The following is a 27,408-nucleotide window of genomic DNA, read 5'->3' as shown; positions in this document are numbered from 1 at the left end:
CTCTCACCAAGCTCTAAGAAACATACGGTTCTCAGAACGTTATGTGCTAGCTGGGATAGTGGCACATTGTCCTCACAAAGCACAACCATAGTAGCACATTGTCCTCACAAAGCACAACCACTCCCCAAACACAGAGCGTACAGCTTGGACGAGCATAATGCAACATGATCTCATGATTCTCAAAAACAAAACATCAAAATAACGACCAATACAGGAATACAATGACAGAGAAAAAAAAATGAACAACAGAGAAACATCTTGCGATGGGTCTGCAGTGCACATTCTGTTTTTGGCCAGCTACATTGCCAGCTACATTGCATCGGTTTCCCTGCTGTGAGGACGGTAGGTAGGTCACCTGGTGGCTTGCGTCTAGCAGAGCCGTGGTGCGAAGCAGGTCTAGCTTGTCTGAACGTAGCAGCTTTGACTACAATCCTCCGAGTGGGAGAGCGACACTGGAGGACTGATACCTTACACTGTTCAGTTCTCTTCGTCCCCGCTAGCAGAGAGGGAAGACAGGGTTAACAACAGGAAGGAAGTGGACATCTGTTGTCATTATAGCGTGGTGCAATTTACATTTAATCAACACACAGTATGGGTCTCAAGACCACGAAGAGGTGGTAACATTGTCATTTACAAACTGTGTAATAAAACTAAAACAAATCCTTGCCAGTGCAATTTAAAAGATTTCCATGACAGAAGTGATGTTCATCAGTACCACAGATATATACAGTAAATAACACAGAATAACATGGACGATCTAACATTCTAGATCTAGAAACCTTTTTTCTTCTTCTCTTCCTCCTTTGGACGACGACTGACGGGCTCTCTGCGGTTGAGTTTGCGCTCGGGGGTGGAGGCGCGCCCCTGTCCTCTGCCGGGGGGGCGTTTATTAGAGGGTCTCTCTACCAGGGCAGTCTTGACAGGACTCTGTGTTTTGGGCAGAGCTTCAATCTGCTCTGTCATTACGCTTCTGTCATCATCTGCAGCATAGGGAATGAGATAGGACAGGAGGGCTAAGCCCACATACACCTGGCCCATATGTCCGGTATTCAACATGATCTATATTGAATAGAATGGACCATCTGGGTATAAAGTTGCATTTCAAGATTTCCACGATATAGATTGTGTATTGTGGTTTATAGTCCAGTTAAAACGCCTGTTTGTTGTGTGAGTTACTCAAGCAATAACATGTGAAGGTAACATTTTGCATTTACATTGTTAGAATTGCATGCACATTTTGAGACTACTACCTTGTGAGTCCACCCAGCCACTCTCGCTGTCTAACATGGAGACGTCCATGGTGGTCTCGTCGAGAGCGGTGGTCTCGCTGGTCTGGCTCCGCAGTACGTCTGGGGTCTCTGTCTCCTCGCGACTGGAAGCCTTCATCTCAACTTCCTGCCCCACTTCAGCGGACTCCTCCTCTTCCTGCAGCACCACCCCTTCTTTATCCTCCACTTTATTCTTCTCTTTCTCTGCCTCCTTTCCATCGAGGGTTTGTGGCTGGTCGTTTCCAGAGCAGGCAGATAGATGAGAGATGCGATCGGCATAATCCCCTTCATCAATGGTTGGGGCAGTCGCATCACATGATTCGTCAACCCCAGCAACAGCAGACTCCAAATCTTTAGGATTTTCAACCATCACCTCCTCCGCCCCACCCACCACCCTCACCTCTTCTGCCACCTCCTCCTGCTTCTCCATAGGGTGACTCTCTTGCTCTTTCTCCTTGAGGAGCACAGGAGGGCCTTCAACTTCCTCCAAGACTTCCTCAGCTACTTCTATATCGTCTTCCTCCTCCTCTTCCTCAACTTGTGCCTGAGGTATGACTATAACTGGAGAACTTCCAGAAACACTTTTCTCTGGACTTTTCTCTTCTAGTTGCTCTGTGGCTTCCTCCACGTCTGCAGTGCTCACGTTAAAGGGTGTTGGTGATGTTTCTTCAACTTTGGTCTTGGCCTCTTCTTTTGGAACGACAGCCTCCGCTGGTAATGTTGACATCTCTGGTTCACTTTCACGCTTCTTGTCCTGCGCATTGATGATCTCCACTAATGATTCAGGTGATGATGTCATGGGTTCTTTTTTCTTTTCTCTCTCCAGTCCTCTAACATCCTTTGGCTGTAAGTCTTCAACAGCATTCTGATGGTCTGGGTCTGAGGTCTCCTCCACTTTCTCCATCTCTGGCTTTTTAAGACCAGTCTTCTGACTCTTCCCAATCCTTGCTGACGCCACCTCTACTTTGACTTCAGCTGTGACTTCCTCAACTTTGGTTCCTTCCACAGCAGCAACATTTTTTGCTGGAGACTCAGGGGTCGCAAAAAGCTTGGTGTCCTTCACCTCAGTGCCAAAAGTAAATGCGAAGTCTGGTGGGATGGGGGACGCTTCTCTGGAGAGGTCCTGCTCCAACTCTACCTCAGGAATGGCTTGGGTTTTGATGTCCCCGGGAAGACCGCTCTCCAGCCGGAACTCTGTCAGTTTGTCTTTGGATGGAGCCACAGGGATCCTCAGACGATCCGGTTTGACACCTGCCGTGACAGCTCTTTCAAGCACCAAAGTTGACTTAACCGTTCCTCCAACCGATTCCTCTGCCTGGTTTATTTTATGTGGTGCCAGCTTTTGCTCGCCCTCTTCCGCAATGGCTCCCAGTTCCTCGTCACTGTCCCCTTCAGTCACTGTGGGGAACCGTTGGTGTGGGGAGCCCACTGGGCTGTGCAGATCGGCAGGCGAGGGCATGGGACCAGAGTACTCACTAAACACGCAGTAACCACGCTCCTCCTGCTGGCTCTCCTCTCCACCCACCACCCTGGGCGTCTGCTGGTTCCCCAGCACCAGCTTGGCCAGAGAACTGCCCACCAGAGCAGCAGATGGACAGGCAGGGACAGACCTCCTTCTATTATGCTGGTCCAGCTCCCTCTTCTCCAGGGTGGGTTTGGGCTTAACACCGGCTAGGTCCAGCATCTCAGGAAGGTCGTTGGATGGGTCATTCAAATGGGTGTAGTGTTGCTTCATGGGTGAGAGTGACAACTCAGGAGAACACATTGTCTTAGAGGTGGTGTCTTCAGGTAGATCAGTGGAGGTTTCAGTGGTAGGGACTGGGAGAGCTATCTCTGGAGTCACAGGAAGCAACTGTCTCTCTAATGTTACTAATGGGGTGGTTACAGGAAGGTAGCCTGTGGTTTCATCCAGGCTTCCGGAAGAGACCTCTGTAAGAGATGAGAGCTTCGATTGGTTTTGCTCTCCTGCTTGACCCATTGAGCCAATAGCAAAATTAAGAGAAAGACTTCTGTGTTCCAATGACAATTTGCCAGGTGACAGTCTAGTACACACATCCTTCCTCTTAGGGAGATCCTCTAGCTTGTCCATGGCACTGTCACTCATCAACGTTATGCTGGATATTGTCTGTTCTGGTGCTGAATCACTTATTTTAATGTTTGAATCGGCCTCCAGAACCTCATCTGAGGGCTTCTTCTGGCTGACAGCACTGAGCTCATAGTAACCCTCACCACGTTCTCCTGATTCTTCAGTATCCCTTTGTGTAGAGGTCTCAAAGTATGCCGTCATACCTGACTCATCTTTTGAAGCAACTCCAGTCTTATCCTCCGAACTCTGCTTGTCTTTTAGACTATCTGCAGCAGATATGTGTGCTTCCTGCTTTGGGTTTTCTCCATCGCTGACATTACTTTGAGGAGTCTCTTCAATCTTCTCAGTCTCAAATGACAATGGCCTGGCGGTCGATTGTCCGAGACTCAACATTCTTTTCTCCGTTGTCTCTGATTTGATCTGTTTCTCCTCACGAACGCTCTCAAGGTTTGCTGACTTACTGGGTGTAACATAAGCATCATTTTCCTCCTCTTCCTCAATGTAATCTTTCAGGGGCTCATATACAACTGAAAGAGGAACTGAGTCGAGCTCTTCAACCGAGGGCTGTTTCTCAGCGGTGGTCTTGGGCTCCGGAAGGTATTCTATCTTAGGAACCACACCAGTGGTACTTCCAGTCCCTTGCCCCTTTTCTGGTTCCACTAAAGGCTGAACCGGTTTCTCGGGTTCTGTGGGCGTAGGATCTGTTAGAGATTTGTTTTTGGGGGAACCAGTGGAGAACTCAGCGATGGACACAGTGCTCTCTGCTCCCTCAGGTGTTTCCCTCTCTGTGGTGGGGGCCACCGGGCTCTGCGGAGGGGGTGCCCCCTGTGGATGCTCCTCTGCCATGGCAGGATTGTCGGAACGAGGCTTCTCTGGGTTCACCGGCAGGTCTGCAAGTAAATCTGCAGTGGTCTGTGCTGCTGATGAGTTACACTAGCTCAGCGTTCTTTCTTTCTTTGCAGTGTCCACATGCTACAGCCAGCACAGACAAGCAAAGCCCTCTTCAAATGGATAGCTGTCCATCAAGCACAATGTAGGGCACACAGCAATACTATCTCTGGCCACTGGGAGCATGATTGCAGCACAGTTCAGTTCGATGACACTGGGATGGTGTGCAGGAGCAGAATGACTGAATGAAGAGCACGATTTGAATGACATGGGATATTTAGAATTAATCTGAAATATTCAAGAAGATATTGGCACTTTAAGTAAACTTGAATTACTATGACACCTTGCGAGGATATCCTATGTGCTGAATGAATAGAGGATACAATACATGTTTCATACCGACTATATATGTAAATCACATTTTATGATATTGATTCTAACTTCAAACTAAGACGAGTAAATGTTTAGGAAGATCTTATTAAAGGATGAAAATGTAGAAATGTTCAATCAATGAAGGTGAATATAACTCAGTGAGTATAACTCAGTGTCAGAGAGAATAGAGATCATTGAAAAACAGTGTTGTATCTAGTACTTCCTACATTATTGCTGGTTTACATTGACGTCAGATGAAATGACAGCAACATGAAACTGAATGCAAATAATACAGAGACACAATTGAACACAGACAATGTACCAAGGCCAAAAACAAAACCCCACGTAGGGGGAAACGGATTCGCAATGAATCTTCACAATACACCTGACATTCAAAACATTTACCGTCTCATTTGCAATGTAGCTGGCAAAAACACTTAGCAACGAGTTCAAACGTGAACTGGGGGCCGCAGAAAAAAGGTTTGATCAATGATGAAAGCACAAAATGAATTGACTGCTTATGCAATAAGAAATCAATGTGCTAGTATGTGTTCACATTGTAGCAGCAGCAACAGCTAAGAAACCAGTAGCACAGCAAAGCTAGATCCACATCACAGCCTTTAAAACAGACTATAGAGAAGAGGAAAACATGCAATTTGGGATACACACACAAACAGTAAAAACATGCACGTGTGCACACGCCACACACACACACGCACACGCACACGCACACACACACACACACACACACACACACACACACACACACACACACACACACACACACACACACACACACCTTCCTCTGATGGTTTATCCAACTCAGCCTGATGGATTCCTCCCCCGTTGAGGAATTTATGAGTCTCGGCCTGAGGACAGGGCAAAGCCTGGGGCTCGCTTACAATATCAACGTGCTCTAAGAGCATGTCTGTGGGCTGCTGATCAGAATCCTCCCCCTGTTGACCTGGGTGATCCTCCTCAGGAGCTGCTGAGACTTGGGTAAATTCCACCTCCTCCTCCTCCTCCTCCTCCTCCTCAGGGGGAGTAGGGACAACCTCTAGTCTCTCCTCTTTGGGAAGGGGAAGACAGGGACAGGACAGGGAGATGGACATGGATAACACAGACAGGGCTTACTACACAATGGGATAACACTGGTGAGACACTTTCAGCTCTGTCGGAGGCAATGACCAACAATATAATGTGGCTTCAAAATGTGGTGTTTTTGTAAACATTCTAACACAATTAAAACGTATCTTTAAAGCACGCAGACAAAAATCAATACATTAATTGTAGTGATCTTCTGCAAGTATTCCTGCAATTACAGGTAAATTAATGAAAGGACCCTCAAATGAAATACCTGGTCTGGTAAGTTTAGAGGTATGTACCAAAGATGTGCTCAGTTGGAATTCCATGCAGCGTAATACAGTGACCAGCATTATGTGGGGAGAAGAGTTAGCGTGTGTGTTGTTACTGGTCTGTGCTGTGAGGAGCTGAAAGCCGTAATGTCATCTACAGCAAGTGTAAATAAACAGGTGAGAAACACAAAAGGGGAGAGCAGCAAGAAAGAGAGAAAGAGAGAAGAGAGAGAGAAAAGAGAGAGAGAGAGAGAAGAGAGAGAGGAGAGAGGGAGAGAGGGAGAGAGAGAGGAGAGGGAGAGAGGGAGAGAGAGAGAGAGAGAGAAGAGAGAGAGGGGAGAGAGAGAGAGAGAGAGAGAGAGAAGGAGAGAGAGGAGAGTGAAAGAGAGAGGGAGAGAGGAGAGAGAGAGAGAAGGAGAGAGAGAGAGGAGAGAGAAAGAGAGAGGGAGAGAGAGGAGAGAGAAAGAGAGAAAGAGAGAGCAAAAGAGAGAGAGAAAGATACAAGAAGAGAAAGAGAGAAAGAGAAAAGGAGAGAAAGAGAGAGAGTGAAGGAGGTGCACATTTACAGAAAGAAGTTGGGAGTCTAGGAGATTGGGTAAGGGGTGACAGGTAAGGGAAACCAAGAGATCAACCATGCATGGTTCACAGGTGATTCTACAAAGACCAGATGCATTAAGGGTGCAGTGTTAGGGTGCAGTGTTGGGGTGCAGTGCAAGCCTACTGCTCTGAGCTGCGTGTGCACAGCTGTCATCAAGGCAAAGTGTGGCTACCTTGAAGAATCTAAAATATATTTTGTTTTGTTTAACACTTTTGGTTACTACATGATATATATATATTTATATATATATATGTGATGTATAAACATTATGGACAGTATGTGAGTAGAATATGTAGTAATCTGTAGAATACGTAGGATAGAATAGTATGTGTACAGCAATAGTTTAATAAAATGGCCTCGAGAATACAGTATATCCATATGAAATGGTTAAAACAGTATGTAAACATTATTAAAGTGACCAGTGTTCCATTATTAAAGTGACCAGTGTTCCATTATTAAAGTGACCAATGTTCCATTATTAAAGTGACCAATGTTCCATTATTAAAGTGACCAGTGTTCCATTATTAAAGTGACCAGTGTTCCATTATTAAAGTGACCAGTGCAGGGTTGAGTCATCGGGTGACAAGCAAAACACAGACACAAAGACAGAGGGAAACCAGTACCAGTTGAGCCATGCAAAGGAAAGACATGGCTAAGATAAATAAAGTAGGGAAGAAAGAGGAAGGAGTAGAAGAGCCGGTCCCATCATGCATCATCAACACCCAGAGGAAGGTAAGGTGTGTGAGTGTGTTGCCTACCAACTGATATACACCTATCACTCCTGTCACGCACACACACACTCATCCTCTCACCCTGTCTCCAGAGTGTGTGTGTGTGTGTGTGTGTGTGTGTGTGTGTGTGTGTGTGTGTGTGTGTGTGTGTGTGTGTGTGTGTGTGTGTGTGTGTGTGTGTGTGTGTGTGTGTGTGCTTGCGTGTGTGTTCTTGCGTGTTTGTACACGTGGACAAGCCTCTGTGTGCATACTTTGCTCCATGGGTCCGATCTGCTCTGCCGACGGAGAGGGGGGAGGGGAGGGTGGCAGGTTGGCAGAGTCCTCCACTGTGAAGGGAAAGAGACAGACAATATGTTGTCCTCACTGGTAAGGCAATTGTTGTCAGTAAGTATGCGTGTCATAGTCACATGACCTGTAACATCATCCTAATCAAATGTGTTTAAAGCCACAGTCTGGGATTAGAAAACACAACAAAATGGTGCCACTTTTGTTCTGGTACCACATCTGAGGGATTAGGACAGGGGAGTGGAACCCCTCTGAAACGGGATGTGTAGATGGATGTACCAAACCCAGACATCCAAACCGGGATGTGTAGATGGATGTACCAAACCCAGACATCTGAGGGATTAGGACAGGGCAGTGGAACCCCTCTGAAACGGGATGTGTAGATGGATGTACCAAACCCAGACATCTGAGGGATTAGGACAGGGCAGTGGAACCCTCTGAAACGGGATGTGTAGATGGATGTACCAAACCCAGACATCTGAGGGATTAGGACAGGGCAGTGGAACCCCTCTGAAACGGGATGTGTAGATGGATGTACCAAACCCAGACATCTGAGGGATTAGGACAGGGCAGTGGAACCCCTCTGAAACGGGATGTGTAGATGGATGTACCAAACCCAGACATCTGAGGGATTAGGACAGGGCAGTGGAACCCCTCTGAAACGGGATGTGTAGATGGATGTACCAAACCCAGACATCTGAGGGATTAGGACAGGGCAGTGGAACCCCTCTGAAACGGGATGTGTAGATGGATGTACCAAACCCAGACATCTGAGGGATTAGGACAGGGCAGTGGAACCCCTCTGAAACGGGATGTGTAGATGGATGTACCAAACCCAGACTGTAGCTTTAACAAGCGGCAGAGAGCACCGGCACAACGTCAGTCACAGCAAAAGACGATCCTAACAGCCAGACGGCACCAACAGCACGATGATGTTGTAATGGTACAGCCAGGGAAAGAGGCTCGACAGACACCTTATCTTACCCTGCAGTATGTCCCATGCCACTCACGGGGGCCAGCGGACGTTGGCTACTGTAGCCTGGTATGAGGCTATCAGTGTAATGCTAGTGCGTCATACCCTTTTCACACTTATCGTGCCGCCCTGACACGGCTCTGCTCAGTAGTGTGAAACAAGGTATTGTAGGGAACTCTGTCACTAAGGCCTACCTGAGGACAGTCTCCTAGTAGAGTCCTGCTTGTCCTGCTGCTGCTTGAGCACTGCCACCGCTTCTGCTGTCACCTTCTCAACTATACGGGCTGACACTTGCTCTGCACTCGGACACACACACACACACACACACACACACACACACACACACACACACACACACACACACACACACACACACACACACACACACACACACACACACACACACACACACACACACACACACACACATATACAAGCAGAATTGCAGACACAGACACACATACACACACAGCCAGACACGCAGACAAACAAACATTGAGACACGTGCACATGCACAAGCACACAAACACCTGCTCTAACCTCTGTCACTGAATGACTTCATACGTCTCTGAAGAACGCCATCTTATTTAACGATGTCCATGTCCCTAAAAGGTGCCCTAGGCCACTGAAGCACCTGAGGCTCAGTTAATTACTATAGTGGTGGAAATAGTGGTGGAAACCTGAGGACAGTCCCTATAGAGTCCTGGTTAGTCACTGACCATGCTCTGTTACAGTTTAGGACCATGCCAGTGTACTACTCTGTTACAGTAAACTCAACCTGAAGGACCATGCCAGTGTACTACTCTGTTACAGTAAACTCAACCTGAAGGACAAAACCAGGCCTTTACACAGTCTCATCCTTCCTCATCAGCAAGTCATATTGTAATCGTAGAATCAGCCTACTATACACGTCCACAGGTAAACCACCAACTCCAACGAGGTCCCTGAAACCCTGTAGCTCCAGCTATTTCCCTCAGGGGCTCAAGGAAACCCCAACGAGGCTGCATGGTAACACCCACCGCTTCAGTTAACAGGTGGCTATAGCCCCCCAGTGCTCTCTCACCTGCTGTGGCAGGTGCCCTAGGCCACTGTGCACCTGCTGTGGCAGCGTGTCGTTAATTACCCCCCAGTGCTCTCTCACCTGCTGTGGCAGCGTGTCGCTATATACCCCCCAGTGCTCTCTCACCTGCTGCCATACCCCCAGTGCAGCGTGTCGCTATACTCCCCCAGTGCTCTCTCACCTGCTGTGGCAGCGTGTCGTATACCCCCCCAGTGCTCTCTCACCTGCTGTGGCAGGACCCCCAGTGCTCTCTCACCTGCTGTGGCAGCGTTCGCTCATACCCCCAGTGCTCTCTCACCTGCTGTGGCAGCGTGTCGCTATACCCCCAGTGCTCTCTCACCTGCTGTGGCAGCGTGTCGATACCCCAGTGCTCTCTCACCTGCTGTGGCAACACCCCCCAGTGCTCTCTCACCTGCTGTGGCAGCTCGCTATGCCCCCCAGTGCTCTCTCACCTGCTGTGGCAGCGTGTCGCTATACCCCCCAGTGCTCTCTCACCTGCTGTGGCAGCGTGTCGCTATACCCCCCAGTGCTCTCTCACCTGCTGTGGCAGCGTGTCGCTATACCCCCCCAGTGCTCTCTCACCTGCTGTGGCAGCGTGTCGCTATACCCCCCAGTGCTCACCTGCTGTGGCAGCGTGTCGCTATACCCCCGTGCTCTCTCACCTGCTGTGGCAGCGTGTCGCTATACCCCCCCAGTGCTCTCTCACCTGCTGTGGCAGCGTGTCGCTATACCCCCCAGTGCTCTCTCACCTGCTGTGGCAGCGTGTGCTATACCCCCTCAGTGCTCTCTCACCTGCTGTGGCAGCGTGTCGCTATACTCACCCCAGTGCTCTCTCACCTGCTGTGGCAGCGTGTCGCTATACCCCCAGTGCCCTCAGTGCTATACCCCCCAGTGCTCTCTCACCTGCTGTGGCAGCGTGTCGCTATACCCCCCCAGTGCTCTCTCACCTGCTGTGGCAGCGTGTCGCTATACCCCCCAGTGCTCTCTCACCTGCTGTGGCAGCGTGTCGCTATACCCCCCCCCCAGTGCTCTCTCACCTGCTGTGGCAGCGTGTCGCTATACCCCCCCCAGTGCTCACTCACCTGCTGTGGCAGCGTGTCGCTATACCCCCCAGTGCTCTCTCACCTGCTGTGGCAGCGTGTCCTCCGTGATAGCCGTTCTCTCTGTAAGAGGAGAAGCCGTTCTCTCCGTGGCCAGCGAGGGCAGCTGACTGGTCCTGGGCTCCGTTAGTGGGAGGGGCCCAGTGAGAGGAGCTGTTGTCCTCGGGCTGCCGACTGTCTGCCATGACAACTAGACACTGATGAGGAAAAAGAGGGGGGAAGGAGTGAGGGGAGAGAGAGGGGGGAGAGGAAGGGGGGGTGAGAGATAGGGGGTAGCGGTAGAGAGAGAGGTAGAATGAGGAGAGGGAGAAAAAGGGACAGAGAGAGAGAGAGAGAAAGGGACAGAGAAAGAGGGATAGAGAGAGATAGGAAGTGAGAGAGAGACAGAGAGAGTGTGAGAGAGAGAGAGAAAGGGACAGAGAAAGAGGGATAGAGAGAGATAGGAAGTGAGAGAGAGACAGAGAGAGTGTGAGAGAGAGAGAAAGAGGGACAGAGAGAAAGAGGGACAGAAAAAGAGAGAGAAAGAGAGAGAGAGAGAGAGAGAGAGAGAGAGAGAGAGAGAGAGAGAGAGAGAGAGAGAGAGAGAGAGAGAGAGAGAGAGAGAGAGAGAGAGAGAGAGAGAGAGAGAGAGAGAGAGAGAGAGAGAGAGAGAGAGAGAGAGAGAGAGAGAGAGAGAGAGAGAGCATATAAGAGGCGAAAGCGATAAAAAGACTGGCAGTTCAAATCAATCAGTTAATGACAATGCAGTATTGCACAACCCCCACACCAAGCCTCTATCAGGCACAAAGGGACACTTCCTAGGATAGAATCTGCCTGGCACATACTTGGCATACCTAGGGCCTAAGGCAGGGGTAGGCAACAGGAAAGGGTCTGGAAATCTCTCACTATATTGAGGTAAGGCACCAGTTTGAGCTCAACCAGCACGTAGAATAAATGGCCTTGTCTCTGCTCAACATCCCACTGGGTGAGACAGGGACAGAGGCCTGTGAGAAAGGGCACAGGAGGTTGGTGGCACCTTAATAGGGGAGGACAGACTCGTGGTAATCGCTGGAACGGAATGAGTGGAATGGTATCAAACATTCCAGCCATTATTATGAGCCGTCCTCCCCTCAGCAGCCTCCACTGGGAAGGGGGTTATGTTTGAGGAAGGGGGTTATGTTTGAGGAAGGGGGTTATGTTTGAGGAAGTAGGTTATGTTTGAGGAAGTGGGTTATGTTTGAGGAAGGGGGTTATGTTTGAGGAAGGGGTTATGTTTGAGGAAGGGGTTATGTTTGAGGAAGGGGTTATGTGTGAGGAAGGGGGTTATGTGTGAGGAAGGGGGTTATGTTTGAGGAAGGGGTTATGTTTGAGGAAGGGGTTATGTGTGAGGAAGGGGGTTATGTGTGAGGAAGGGGTTATGTTTGAGGAAGGGGTTATGTTTGAGGAAGGGGGTTATGTTTGAGGAAGGGGTTATGTTTGAGGAAGGGGGGTTATGTTTGAGGAAGGGGGTTTTATGTGTGAGGAAGGGGGTTATGTTTGAGGAAGGGGTTATGTTTGAGGAAGGGGGTTATGTTTGAGGAAGGAGGTTATGTTTGAGGAAGGGGGTTATGTTTGAGGAAGGGGGATATGTGTGAGGAAGGGGGTTATGTTTGAGGAAGGAGGTTATGTTTGAGGAAGGGGGTTATGTTTGAGGAAGGGGGTTATGTTTGAGGAAGTGGGTTATGTTTGAGGAAGGGGGTTATGTTTGAGGAAGGGGGTTATGTTTGAGGAAGGGGGTTATGTTTGAGGAAGGAGGTTATGTTTGAGGAAGGGGGATATGTGTGAGGAAGGGGGTTATGTTTGAGGAAGGGGGTTATGTTTGAGGAAGGAGGTTATGTTTGAGGAAGGAGGTTATGTTTGAGGAAGGAGGTTATGTTTGAGGAAGGAGGTTATGTTTGAGGAAGGAGGTTATGTTTGAGGAAGGAGGTTATGTTTGAGGAAGGGGGTTATGTTTGAGGAAGGGGGTTATGTTTGAGGAAGGGGGATATGTGTGAGGAAGGGGGTTATGTGTGAGGAAGGGGGATATGTGTGAGGAAGGGGGATATGTGTGAGGAAGGGGGATATGTGTGAGGAAGGGGGATATGTGTGAGGAAGGGGGATATGTGTGAGGAAGGGGGTTATGTGTGAGGAAGGGGGATATGTGTGAGGAAGGGGGATATGTGTGAGGAAGGGGGATATGTGTGAGGAAGGGGGTTATGTAGGGTGAATGAAGGGGACATCCAGAGGAAGACTAGTATAGAAGGACGAGACCCATCCTCATAAGGCTGTGTGGAACATGGAGCACCTGTCTCACTCTCAACCCTAACATGCTCAAATCACCAACAAGAACAAGGGCTACAGTCTGATTCTCTGCCCTCCTCCTCATGTCTGCTCTTGTATACTTCCCCTTGAGGATCTAAAAGGAAGGGACTGTTGTGAGGTAAACAGGTAAAACTACCTCAAGCCATGTTTGCACCAATCCAATGCCTTTAAATGCATAATGGGAGTGAAGGAATGCGTACTTCTGGAGAAGGGCAGAGGAATGGGAAGGCAGACAAGGATTTATTTCAGTCACTCAGTATTGTAAATAACAAACACATTAACTGGGCTCTGCAGCTTTTACAATTCCATTGGGAGGTTAAAGAGAAGCAGACTTGATTTGTCTCGTGCCCTTTCGCCTTAGCAGTAAGAGTCATGCATATTACGATCCAGTGGAGAGACCAAAATGAGAAGAGTCAACACACACACACAGACACCCTAAGGAGACGGTTACCATGGTAACATGCCCTACAAGTCAGCTGGGATCCCACAGATGGCCCAGACAGGCTTCTAAGAACACACACACACACACACACACACACACACAAACGCAGACCACAGCTCTCAGTATCTGTGATTCCGCACATCATCAGATGTAGTCAACCCTCAGTCCAGACAAGATGTAGTCAGGGAACAGACAAGATGTAGTCAACCCTCAGTCAGGGAACAGACAAGATGTAGTCAACCCTCAGTCAGGGAACAGACAAGATGTAGTCAACCCTCAGTCAGGGAACAGACAAGATGTAGTCAACCCTCAGTCAGAGAACAGACAAGATGTAGTCAACAAGATGTAGTCAACCCTCAGTCAGAGAACAGACAAGATGTAGTCAACCCTCAGTCAGAGAACAGACAAGATGTAGTCAACCCTCAGTCAGAGAACAGACAAGATGTAGTCAACCCTCAGTCAGAGAACAGACAAGATGTAGTCAACCCTCAGTCAGAGAACAGACAAGATGTAGTCAACCCTCAGTCAGGGAACAGACAAGATGTAGTCAACCCTCAGTCAGGGAACAGACAAGATGTAGTCAACCCTCAGTCAGGGAACAGACAAGATGTAGTCAACCCTCAGTCAGGGAACAGACAAGATGTAGTCAACCCTCAGTCAGGGAGCAGACAAGATGTAGTCAACCCTCAGTCAGGGAACAGACAAGATGTAGTCAACCCTCAGTCAGGGAACAGACAAGATGTAGTCAACCCTCAGTCAGGGAACAGACAAGATGTAGTCAACCCTCAGTCAGGGAACAGACAAGATGTAGTCAACCCTCAGTCAGGGAACAGACAAGATGTAGTCAACCCTCAGTCAGGGAACAGACAAGATGTAGTCAACCCTCAGTCAGGGAACAGACAAGATGTAGTCAACCCTCAGTCAGGGATTGCGGGAGACACAGACGTCGATATTTCCTCTTAGGAACCGGGCAAAGAAAGTTATACTTTCGAATGTGCCACCATTCGTTAGAGATGGAGTGTTGGAGGGAGAGTTATCTTGTCATGGTCAACTTGTATCTACAATAAAAAAAGGTTATTTCTGGATGCAAATCTCCTTTGTTGAAACATGTCGTGTCTCATAGGAGACATGTGCACATGATTTTAAAGAAGGATACTGACCAACTGAATTTAGCGTTTAGTTTTAAGATTGACAGATTTGATTGTGTTCTACACTTCTACTGAATCAATGAAATGCTTTGGCTGTGGAAGAGAGGGGCATTTGGTACGTTGTTGTCCCGAGAACCAGCGCGCAGAGCCCGGTAGCAGCTCTAGCGCTGGTGCAGGTAATGCACCACCGCGAAGGGATGAACGTGAGAGAGTTCAAGAGGAGATTGAAACAATGGAAAATTAAGCAGCTGTGTTTAAAGGGAAAATCCAGATTCAACAATTCTGTAATAAATACACGATGAATGTCACCAGAGATATCATCAGATCAAATTTTTATTTTTATTTATTTTACCTTTATTTAACTAGGCAAGTTAAGAACAAATTCTTATTTTCAATGACGGTCTAGGAACCGTGGGTTAACTGCCTTGTTTAATGAACGCTTTACAGTCTGAAATAGTGGAAATCCTGACGTTAGTTGAGACCACAGGAGATCGAAGCCATACTCAGGCCCTCAAGAGGAAAAAAGCCACATTGGCAGACCTGCTGGGTATCAGAGCACAGGGGGCATTGGTGAAACTGAGAAGTACGTTTCAGGGAATCTCTGAAATGGATGCCTCATCCAAATTTTACTTTGGTTTAGAGGAAGATAATGGACAAAGCAGAATTATTAATTGCCTCAAATCAGCTGTTGGACAGGAGCTCACTAGCCCTAGTGAAATTAGAAAGAGGGCAGTAGAGTTCTATGCTGAGCTCTACAAGTGGGAGTACAAAGGGGATATAACAGTGACACAACAGTTTCTTCATGGGCTCCCACAGGTGGCTGCAGAAGCTCAGGTTGAGCTAGATCAACCATTGTCTTTGCAGAAGCTCAGGTTGAGCTAGATCAACCATTGTCTTTGCAGAAGCTCAGGTTGAGCTAGATCAACCATTGTCTTTGCAGAAGCTCAGGTTGAGCTAGATCAACCATTGTCTTTGCAGAAGCTCAGGTTGAGCTGGAGCAACCATTGTCTTTGCAGAAGCTCAGGTTGAGCTAGATCAACCATTGTCTTTGCAGAAGCTCAGGTTGAGCTAGATCAACCATTGTCTTTGCAGAAGCTCAGGTTGAGCAAGATCAACCATTGTCTTTGCAGAAGCTCAAGATCAACCATTGTCTTTGCAGAAGCTCAGGTTGAGCTAGATCAACCATTGTCTTTGCAGAAGCTATACACTGCATTGGAAAATGGAAGGGCACTGGGCATTGATGGGCTTTAGTTTGACCGGAGGGTTACTACCGATAAGCTGCAGATGGGCTGTCCTCCCTACTGCCAAAAAAGGGTGACCCTAGGGAGGTGAAGAACTGGAGGCCGGTGGCCTTAATGTACACTGATTATAAGATCCTGTCCAAGGCTTTGTCCAACAGGCTGAGGGAGGTGATGTGGCAAATCATACACACGGACCAGTCCTTCTGTGTTCCCGGCAGGCAGATAGAGGATAACATTTTCCTGATTCAGGACTTTATGGACGTCTCTAGGGCTATTGGGTTGAATTCTGGTCTACTTTCAATTGATCAGGTGAAGGAAATTTGACTGAGTTGAACATCAATACTTATGACACACCTTTGAGGCTTTTGGTTTCAGCTCTGGTTTTATTGTCATGATCAGTGTGATATATGGTGACATTGAAAGTGTATTGAAAGTTAACGGTGGCTTGAGTGCTCCTTTTAAAGTGTGTAGAGGTATTAGGCAGGGGTGTTCGTTGTCGGGAATGGTATATGTCATCGCTATAGAGCCACTACTAAATAGCATTAGAAGTCGCATTGAAGGAGTGTACAGTACTTTTCAGGGGATATTCCTCCTATTCGTCTCTCTGCCTATGCTGATGATGTAGTTATTTTAGTGAAAAATCAAGCGGAGGTCGATAGTTTGAGTCTCGTGGTTGATCGGTTTAGGGGAATATCCTCTGCAAAGATAAATTGTGGGAAATGGTCTGGAGGGATCATGGGTTTGCAGGGGGGCTGGAATGGTGTAAGGGAGGTTTTAAGTATCTTGGAGTGTAGATAGGGGATGAGGGGACAATGGAAAACAATGTAATGAGGAGGTTGAAATGGTGGAAGAAAGGATGAGGAGATGGCATTGGTTGTTAACTCATATGTCACTATTATTGTTAACAATGTGGTTGGCGTATAATAAAGGTGTCCAGAAGAGAGATTTTTTTAAATACTTGAGTATAAAATAAAGGTTTTATAAAAACTTGAACTCCTTTCTCTCTCACCCTCCCTTCCCCCTCTCTCTCTCTCTCTCTCTCTCTAACCCTCCTTCCCCTCTCTCTCACCTTCCCTTCCCTTCCCCTCTCTCTCACCTTCCCTTCCCCCCTCTCTCTCTCTCTCTCTCTCTCTCCCTCTCTCACCTTCCCTTCCCTTCCCCCTCTCTCTCTCTCTCTCTCTCTCACCTTCCCTTCTCTCTCTCTCTCTCTCTCTCTCTCTCTCACCTTCCCTCCCCTCTCTCTCTCTCTCTCACCTTCCCTCCCCCCTCTCTCTCTCTCTCTCTCCTCTCCCCCTCTCTCTCTCTCTCTCACCCCCTCCCCTCTCTCTCACCTTCCCTTCCCCCTCTCTCTCTCTCTCGCTCCCTCTCTCTCTCACCCCCCCCTCTCTCTCTCTCTCTCCCCTCCTCTCTGCGGTCCTTGCAGTGTAGAAAGGAACCCACCAGGTACAACCCTAAATCTGTAAACAAGGGCACCCTCATAGACGTCATCCTGACCAACTGGCCCTCCAAATACACCTCCGCTGTCTTCAACCAGGATCTCAGCGATCACTGCCTCATTGCCTGTATCCGCTACGGAGCCGCAGTCAACCGACCACCCCTCATCACTGTCAAACGCTCCCTAAAACACTTCTGTGAGCAGGCCTTTCTAATCGACCTGGCCCGGATATCCTGGAAGGACATTGACCTCATCCCGTCAGTTGAGGATGCCTGGTCATTCTTTAAAAGTAACTTCCTCACCATTTTAGATAAGCTTGCTCCGTTCAAAAAATGCAGAACTAAGAACAGATATAGCCCTTTGTTCACTCCAGACCTGACTGCCCTCGACCAGCACAAAAACATCCTGTGGCGGACTGCAATAGCATCGAATAGTCCCCGCGATATGCAACTGTTCAGGGAAGTCAGGAACCAATACACGCAGTCAGTCAGGAAAGCTAAGGCCAGCTTCTTCAGGCAGAAATTTGCATCCTGTAGCTCCAACTCCAAAAAGTTCTGGGACACTGTGAAGTCCATGGAGAACAAGAGCACCTCCTCCCAGCTGCCCACTGCACTGAGGCGAGGTAACACGGTCACCACCGATAAATCCATGATTAACGAAAACTTCAACAAGCATTCCTCAACGGCTGGCCATGCCTTCCGCCTGGCTACTCCAACCTCGGCCAACAGCTCCGCCCCCCCCGCAGCTACTCGCCCAAGCCTCTCCAGGTTCTCCTTTACCCAAATCCAGATAGCAGATGTTCTGAAAGAGCTGCAAAACCTGGACCCGTACAAATCAGCTGGGCTTGACAATCTGGACCCTCTATTTCTGAAACTATCCGCCGCCATTGTCGCAACCCCTATTACCAGCCTGTTCAACCTCTCTTTCATATCGTCTGAGATCCCCAAGGATTGGAAAGCTGCCACAGTCATCCCCCTCTTCAAAGGGGGAGACACCCTGGACCCCAACTGTTACAGACCTATATCCATCCTGCCCTGCCTATCTAAGGTCTTTGAAAGCCAAGTCAACAAACAGGTCACTGACCATCTCGAATCCCACCGTACCTTCTCCGCTGTGCAATCTGGTTTCCGAGCCGGTCACGGGTGCACCTCAGCCACGCTCAAGGCACTAAACGATATCATAACCGCCATCGATAAAAGACAGTACTGTGCAGCCGTCTTCATCGGCCTTGCCAAGGCTTTCGACTCTGTCAATCACCATATTCTTATCGGCAGACTCAGTAGCCTCGGTTTTTCTGATGACTGCCTTGCCTGGTTCACCAACTACTTTGCAGACAGAGTTCAGTGTGTCAAATCGGAGGGCATGCTGTCCGTCTCTATGGGTGTGCCACAGGGTTCAATTCTCGGGCCGACTATTTTCTCTGTATATATCAATGATGTTGCTCTTGCTGCGGGTGATTCCCTGATCCACCTCTATGCAGACGACACCATTCTATATACTTCCGGCCCGTCCTTGGACACTGTGCTATCTAACCTCCAAACAAGCTTCAATGCCATACAACACTCCTTCCGTGGCCTCCAACTGCTCTTAAACGCTAGTAAAACCAAATGCATGCTTTTCAAACTTTCGCTGCCTGCACCCGCACGCCTGACTAGCATCACCACCTTGGATGGTTCCGACCTTGAATATGTGGACATCTATAAGTACCTAGGTGTCTGGCTAGACTGTAAACTCTCCTTCCAGACTCATATCAAACATCTCCAATCGAAAATCAAATCTAGAGTCGGCTTTCTATTCCGCAACAAAGCCTCCTTCACTCACGCCGCCAAACTTACCCTAGTAAAACTGACTATCCTACCGATCCTCGACTTCGGCGATGTCATCTACAAAATTGCTTCCAACACTACTCAGCAAACTGGATGCAGTTTATCACAGTGCCATCCGTTTTGTCACTAAAGCACCTTATACCACCCACCACTGCGACCTGTATGCTCTAGTCGGCTGGCCCTCGCTACATATTCGTCGCCAGACCCACTGGCTCCAGGCCATCTACAAGTCCATGCTAGGTAAAGCTCCGCCTTATCTCAGTTCATTGGTCACGATGGCAACACCCACCCGTAGCACGTGCTCCAGCAGGTGTATCTCACTGATCATCCCTAAAGCCAACACCTCATTTGGCCGCCTTTCGTTCCAGTTCTCTGCTGCCTGTGAGTGGAACGAATTGCAAAAATCGCTGAAGTTGGAGACTTTTATCTCCCTCACCAACTTCAAACATCTGCTATCTGAGCAGCTAACCGATCGCTGCAGCTGTACATAGCCTATCGGTAAATAGCCCACCCAATTTTACCTACCTCATACTGTTTTTATTTATTTACTTTTCTGCTCTTTTGCACACCAATATCTCTACCTGTACATGACCATCTGATCATTTATCACTCCAGTGTTAATCTGCAAAATTGTAATTATTCGCCTACCTCCTCACGCCTTTTGCACACAATGTATATAGACCTCCTTTTTTTCTACTGTGTTATTGACTTGTTAATTGTTTACTCCATGTGTAACTCTGTGTTGTCTGTTCACACTGCTATGCTTTATCTTGGCCAGGTCGCAGTTGCAAATGAGAACTTGTTCTCAACTAGCCTACCTGGTTAAATAAAGGTGAAATAAAAAATAAATAAAAAAATAAAAAAATAAACAGTGAACTAGGCCAATGTCTGCTGTAGTGGAGTGGAAGGAGGTGGTTGAGAGGATGAGATCTCTCTGTGTGATCAACAGAGGAAAGAAAAGCCCTACTGCGACACACACAGAGTGAGAGAGAGAGAGCGAGAGAGAGAATCGAAGCCAAAGGAATGTCTAGCCTGGCTGTTGCTAAGGAGAAAGTGTGGCTTGCTGAGTCTACCTTTACAGTACACCGCTAGGGAGATGATGAGGAATTAGCATCTCATTGACCTGATAAGGAAAGGCTGTTTCCATATCATTGTGATCCAGTCATGCTAACATTATCTGACTCCCCCCTCCCCGTCCCCCTGTCCATGCTCACCCCCCATTACAGCACAAAAACACTCAAACAAGCAGTGCGAGAAAGAGAGATAGTGCCTAACTGTCTAACAGTCTAATACCTCACATTCCATTAGAAGCTGGCGGAAAATCTCTTTTCATCCCTTTGTACTGTGAGATGAGACGATATCAGACACACATAGAAAGGACGATCATAAGCAGAAAATCGTCTTTTCTTCCTGTCATCTCTGTTCCTTTCATATCTGCTATAGTGAAATTTTTTCTCTCCATATACGCCTTAGTAAACAGTGCAGGCAGTATGCAGGCCAGGGGACATGAGAATGTCCTGTCCTATCACTTCTAACATTGACTGGTCAGACTGGGCTAGTTCTCCCTGGTTGGAACATGCAGTGTTTGGCTATCATATGCCAGCAGATACAGTACACAGAGTGAGGGATAGAGAGAGAGAGAGAGAGAAATATTGATGGTTGGATGAAGATGGTTTGCTTTTGGGCGTGGCAGGACAGGAAGCCTCAGGGGCTTTCTGAGTTCCACTCAGGTCAGTAGGCATCATAAGCTCCCTCCCTCCCTCCCTCCCTCCCTCCCTCCCTCCCTCCCTCCCTCCCTCCCTCCCTCCCTCCCTCCCTCCCTCCCTCCCTCCCTCCCTCCCTCCCTCCATCTCTCTCTGCCTCCCCTCTATAGTCTCTCTATTTCCCACCCTTTTCTCCCATTACTTCTCTCCCACCCTCCTCTCTCTCTCTCTCTCTCTGTCTCTCACCCCCCCTTGCCCTTCCTCTCTCCCTCCATTGTCTCACTCTTTTCACCCTCATCTTCTCCCACTACCTCTCTCTATGACCCTTCTCTCTCTCTCTCTCTCTCTCTCTCTCTTTCTCTCTTTCCCTCTCTCTCTCTATGACCTCTCTCTCTCACCATTTCTCTTTCAATTAAATTCTCCCTCCCTCCCTCCCCCTCCCTCCCTCCCTCCCTCCCTCCCTCCCTCCCTCCCCCTCCCTCCCTCCCTCCCTCCCTCCCTCTTTCATAAGCCCTGTCCCCTTCCTGCTCCTCTACTGGGGCAATCTTCATGCCTCCCTGAGTTCTGTTCATCAGAATGTCAGCTGCCATTTAGGAGACAGAATTCCTGCTAGTGCCAGCCAATCACAGTAGCTCAGATCAACCTGCCCCTGTAATTCTTGTGGTTTGTGAGGACACCGTCTTGTGGGGACGGAGTGGTCATACAAGGACATACTGTACATAGGTCCTTACATCAACCCTGGGTAGCTATAGATTCAGGGTGTGCAGATGTGTAGGTTGTCATGAATGTTGTTCTGGAGGCAGCTCTGCTTGTGGTCACTAGCTGGCACAGACATAAAGTCATTAAACCTAATGCCTAACCCTAACCTTATATTAAGACCAAAAGCACATTTATGTTTTCATAAATCTTTTCAATTTAGCCAATTTAGACTTTCCAGCTGGCCCATCTAGTGGAAAGGGCTCAGTTCTGCCTCCAGGGCTAGACTCATGACATTAAATGTCAACCTGCTGCAGATGTTCACCTTTGTCAAGGTTTAGGATAATACCATCTCATACATTTATGGTGACTCAGCAGAGACAGATAGTAGAATATAAGGCAGAATGGTAGTAGAATACAAGGCAGAATGGTAGTAGAATACAAGGCAGAATGGTAGTAGAATACAAGGCAGAATGGTAGTAGAATGGTAGTAGAATACACGGCAGAATGGTAGTAGAATACAAGGCAGAATGGTAGTAGAATACAAGGCAGAATGGTAGTAGAATGGTAGTAGAATACAAGGCAGAATGGTAGTAGAATATAGTAGAATACAAGGCAGAATGGTAGTAGAATACAAGGCAGAATGGTAGTAGAATACAAGGCAGAATGGTAGTAGAATACAAGGCAGAATGGTAGTAGAATACAAGGCAGAATGGTAGTAGAATACAAGGCAGAATGGTAGTAGAATAGTAGTAGAATACAGAATGGTAGTAGAATACAACAGAATGGTAGTAGGCAGAATGGTAGTAGAATACAAGGCAGAATGGTAGTAGAATACAAGGCAGAATGGTAGTAGAATACAAGGCAAGGCAGAATGGTAGTAGAATACAAGGCAGAATGGTAGTAGAATACAAGGCAGAATGGTAGTAGAATACAAGGCAGAATGGTAGTAGAATACAAGGCAGAATGGTAGTAGAATACAAGGCAGAATGTAGTAGAATAGAATACAAGGCAGAATGGTAGTAGAATACAAGGCAGAATGGTAGAATAGAATACAAGGCAGAATGGTAGTAGAATACAAGGCAGAATGGTAGTAGAATACAAGGCAGAATGGTAGTAGAATACAAGGCAGAAGAATACAAGGCAGAATGGTAGTAGAATACACGGCAGAATGGTAGTAGAATACAAGGCAGAATGGTAGTAGAATACAAGGCAGAATGGTAGTAGAATACAAGGCAGAATGGTAGTAGAATACACAGCAGAATGGTAGTAGAATACAAGGCAGAATGGTAGTAGAATACAAGGCAGAATGGTAGTAGAATACAAGGCAGAATGGTAGTAGAATACAAGGCAGAATGGTAGTAGAATACAAGGCAGAATGGTAGTAGAATACAGGCAGAATGGTAGTAGAATGCAGAATAGTAGAATACACGGCAGAATGGTAGTAGAATACATGGCAGAATGGTAGTAGAATACAAGGCAGAATGGTAGTAGAATACAAGGCTGAATGGTAGTAGAATACAAGGCAGAATGGTAGTAGAATACAAGGCAGAATGGTAATAGAATACAAGGCAGAATGGTAGTAGAATACAAGGCAGAATGGTAGTAGAATACAAGGCAGAATGGTAGTAGAATACACAGGCAGAATGGTAGTAGCAGAATGGTAGTAGAATAGAATACACAGCAGAATGGTAGTAGAATACAAGGCAGAATGGTAGTAGAACGGCAGGTAGTAGAATACAAGGCAGAATGGTAGTAGAATACACGGCAGAATGGTAGTAGAATACAAGGCAGAATGGTAGTAGAATACAAAGCAGAATGGTAGTAGAATACAAGGCAGAATGGTAGTAGAATACAAGGCAGAATGGTAGTAGAATACAAGGCAGAATGGTAGTAGAATACAAGGCAGAACGGTAGTAGAATACACGGCAGAATGGTAGTAGAATACAAGGCAGAATGGTAGTAGAATACAAGGCAGAATGGTAGTAGAATACAAGGCAGAATGGTAGTAGAATACACAGCAGAATGGTAGTAGAATACAAGGCAGAATGGTAGTAGAATACAAGGCAGAATGGTAGTAGAATACAAGGCAGAATGGTAGTAGAATACAAGGCAGAATGGTAGTAGAATACAAGGCAGAATGGTAGTAGAATACAAGGCAGAATGGTAATACAAGGCAGAATACAAGGCAGAATGGTAGTAGAATACAAGGCAGAATGGTAGTAGAATACAAGGCAGAATGGTAGTAGAATACAAGGCAGAACGGTAGTAGAATACAAGGCAGAATGGTAGTAGAATACAAGGCAGAATGGTAGTAGAATACAAGGCAGAATGGTAGTAGAATACAAGGCAGAATGGTAGTAGAATACAAGGCAGAACGGTAGTAGAATACAAGGCAGAATGGTAGTAGAATACAAGGCAGAATGGTAGTAGAATACACGGCAGAATGGTAGTAGAATACAAGGCAGAATGGTAGTAGAATACAAGGCAAAATGGTAGTAGAATAGAAGCACAGTGAAGTGTGAATGAACAGCATTCAACAAGGAGGTATTCAGTGAGGTGAAACATTCAGGACACTACTGTACACGTCAGACAATCATCAATCATATCTGTCAGTGCCTTCAGAAAGTATTCATACCTCTTGACTTATTCCACATTTTGTTGTGTTACAGTCGGAATTCAAAATTAATTAAACACTATTTTTATCTCGCAATACACACAATACCCCATTATGACAAAGCTCTGTCAAATTGGTTATGCCAGGGTATTACACCAGGGTATTAACCAGGGAATTAACCAGGGTATTACACCAGGGTATTACACCAGGGTATTAACCAGGGTATTACACCAGGGAATTAACCAGGGTATTAACCAGGGTATTAACCAGGGTATTACACCAGGGTATTAACCAGGGTATTAACCAGGGTATTTAACCAGGGTATTACAGCAGGGTATTAACCAGGGTATTACACCAGGGTATTAACACCAGGGTATTAACCAGGGAATTAACCAGGGTATTAACCAGGGTATTACACCAGGGTATTAACCAGGGTATAACACCAGGGTATTAACTGGGTATTAACCAGGGTATTAACCAGGGTATTACAGCAGGGTATTAACCAGGGTATTACACCAGGGTATTACAGCAGGGTATTAACCAGGGTATTACAGCAGGGTATTAACCAGGGTATTACAGCAGGGTATAACAGCAGGGTATTAACTGGGGTATTAACCAGGGTATTAACCAGGGTATTAAAGGAAGGTTTTACAGCAGGGTATTAACCAGGGTATTATAGCAGGGTTTTAACCAGGGTATTACAGCAGGGTATTACACCAGGGTATTAAGAAGGGTATTACAGCAGGGTATTGCACCAGGGTATTAACCAGGGTATTAACTAGGGTATTACAGCAGGGTATAACAGCAGGGTATTTGACCAGGGTATTAACCAGGGTATTAACTAGGGTATTACCGCAGGGTATAACAGCAGGGTATTACACCAGGGTATTGCACCAGGGTATTACACCAGGGTATTACACCAGGGTATTACAGCAGGGTACTCTTTAAACCAGGGTCATATTCAGAAAGGCACATCATAGCAAAAAGTGATCTGTGTTCTGATTGGATAAGTTCGGGTTCTAGAGCTCCGCCTCATTGTTTCAATACATTTTGTCCCTATTGAACACAGCCCAGGTTTGACGTCAGCACAAGGTGAAAGTAGAGAATTTATCATGTTCCCTGCTGTTGCTGCATTGCAGAGCTCTGTCTCCAGCTGCAGCCAGTCAGTTAGTCAGACAGCCAGTCAGTCAGCCAGTCAGGTCAGACAGCCAGTCAGTCAGCCAGTCAGGTCAGTCAGCCAGTCAGTCAGCCAGTCATGTCAGACAGCCAGTCAGTCAGCCAGTCAGCCAGCCATGTCAGACAGCTAGTCAGTCAACCAGTCAGCCAGCCATGTCAGACAGCTAGTCAGTCAACCAGTCAGCCAGCCATGTCAGACAGCCAGTCAGTCAGTCAGGTCAGGTCAGGTCAGTCAGGTCAGCCAGTCAGTCAGGTCAGTCAGGTCAGTCAGGTCAGTCAGCCAGTCAGCCAGCCAGTCAGCCAGCCAGTCAGTCAGGTCAGTCAGGTCAGCCAGTCAGTCAGGTCAGCCAGTCAGTCAGGTCAGTCAGGTCAGCCAGTCAGTCAGCCAGTCAGCCAGCCAGTCAGCCAGCCAGTCAGTCAGTCAGGTCAGTCAGGTCAGCCAGTCAGTCAGGTCAGCCAGTCAGTCAGTCAGGTCAGTCAGTCAGCCAGCCAGCCAGCCAGCCAGGTCAGCCAGGTCAGTCAGGTCAGCCAGCCATGTCAGCCAGCCAGTCAGCCAGCCAGTCTGACAGGTCAGACATGCCTTTCAACCAAACAAAGACCTTAGTGCAGCAGTCTACTGTAGGACCTTGCATAACAACAGTAAGAAAGTGACAGCCTGAGTCACTAGCCATTACAGTCATTAGGCCTGAAGGATAGTTACTTACAGTTATTACCCCCTCAACCGAGTGTCTGTGTGTGTGTGTCTGTGTGTCTGTGTGTCTGTGTCTGTGTCTGTGTGTGTGTGTGTGTGTGTGTGTGTGTGTGTGTGTGTGTGTGTGTGTGTGTGTGTGTGTGTGTGTGTGTGTGTGTGTGTGTGTGTGTGTGTGTGTGTGTGTGTGTGTGTGTGTGTGTGTGTGTGTGTGTGTGTGTGTGTGCGTGCGTGCGTACGTAGATGGCCAGGTATGACCAGGTGGTGTCTACTCCACGGGTCAGACAGACATATATGACATGACCAGAGGCCATTACAGTCCCACTAATGGACGTCAGGCTAAGTGACATCAACAACTCAATAATACCTTGTTGCTGGTCAGTGTTGAAGGGAATAAAGCCAGTCATGACCTCTCTGGTTGGACTGTTAACTCTGGTCAGCTTGGACTGTTTCTAAACTTTGATTAGTCAGGTTGGTTTGTTTCACAGTTGTGATTGGTCAGGACAGGAGCAGATCAGTTATAGTGCTGTTGGGCTGTCAGGCCAATAACCTACACTGGGATTTTAACATGTTTTCTGTTGGCTGGAGGATTACTGGTGAGAGAACAGGTTTATACTGTCCACACTCACAGGCAAATCACACAATTGCTGTCAATAACCTTCTGGCCATGAGAGACACACTGCTGCTAACATTTCAACATTTAGTAAGTGCCAGTAAATGTCTACAATGTATCAATAAAGCCTTAATGGATCCTCAACATGTCAAACGGAATGGAGATTGAGAAGCAACAGGACAGACTATGACTGGATCTGCTAGTATAAGGAATATATTATACATCATCTAACACATCCATGTTATCAAGGACTCAATTACCCACAATACCCCTTTACCCTCATTCTAAATGGTATTATACACACGATTACCCTCTGTCCCTTTCTAAACCCTGGTAACAACAATACTGGTACGACTGAGCAGAGCCACTTAACCATTACTACTGAGGTCTGATGACTCATGGAAGAGCATTCTGGGAAGGTTCAAACACTCCTGCTGCTCTATAGAATGAACTGTGATTCCAGGAATGATGAGTCATAATTATGTGTTCCAGAACCATATTGGAAATAAATGTTGTTTAATAATTTAATGGGTTTTCCTCTGAGGAAAATAAATCAATCAATGTTTTACTCTGAAGAGATACGCATGAGACAATAAGCAGAGATATAAACAAAAAACATGGATATGCAAAAGAAATAGATGTTTTCTTGTCACATACACCAGATAGGAACAGTGAAATATGTTGTTTTACAGGGTCAGCCATAGTAGTACAGCACCCCTGGAGTAAATTAGGGTTAAGAGCCTTGCTCAAGGGCACATCGACAGATTTACAGGGTAACTGGAGTGAAC

The 27,408-nt window shown here is 47.2% G+C and overlaps 1 protein-coding gene across 1 annotated transcript in view; it reads right to left on the bottom strand.

Annotated features, from left to right (window-relative positions):
• Positions 1-27,408, bottom strand: part of LOC135543152 (microtubule-associated protein 2-like) — a 93,848-nt gene that overhangs the window by 17,734 nt on the left and 48,706 nt on the right. Inside the window, 6 exon segments of the mRNA XM_064970233.1 lie at positions 356-496; positions 780-980; positions 1,251-4,244; positions 7,550-7,624; positions 8,751-8,852; positions 10,742-10,913. Of these exon segments, the coding sequence (XP_064826305.1) occupies positions 356-496; positions 780-980; positions 1,251-4,244; positions 7,550-7,624; positions 8,751-8,852; positions 10,742-10,901 (3,673 nt within the window). The 5' untranslated portion in view covers positions 10,902-10,913.

The sequence above is a fragment of the Oncorhynchus masou genome, chromosome 7, assembly GCF_036934945.1.
Source record: "Oncorhynchus masou masou isolate Uvic2021 chromosome 7, UVic_Omas_1.1, whole genome shotgun sequence".
In the NCBI taxonomy this organism is placed as follows: domain Eukaryota; kingdom Metazoa; phylum Chordata; class Actinopteri; order Salmoniformes; family Salmonidae; genus Oncorhynchus; species Oncorhynchus masou.
The sequence above is the reverse complement of the archived record's forward strand: the minus strand, read 5'-3'. Positions and strand labels throughout refer to the sequence as shown.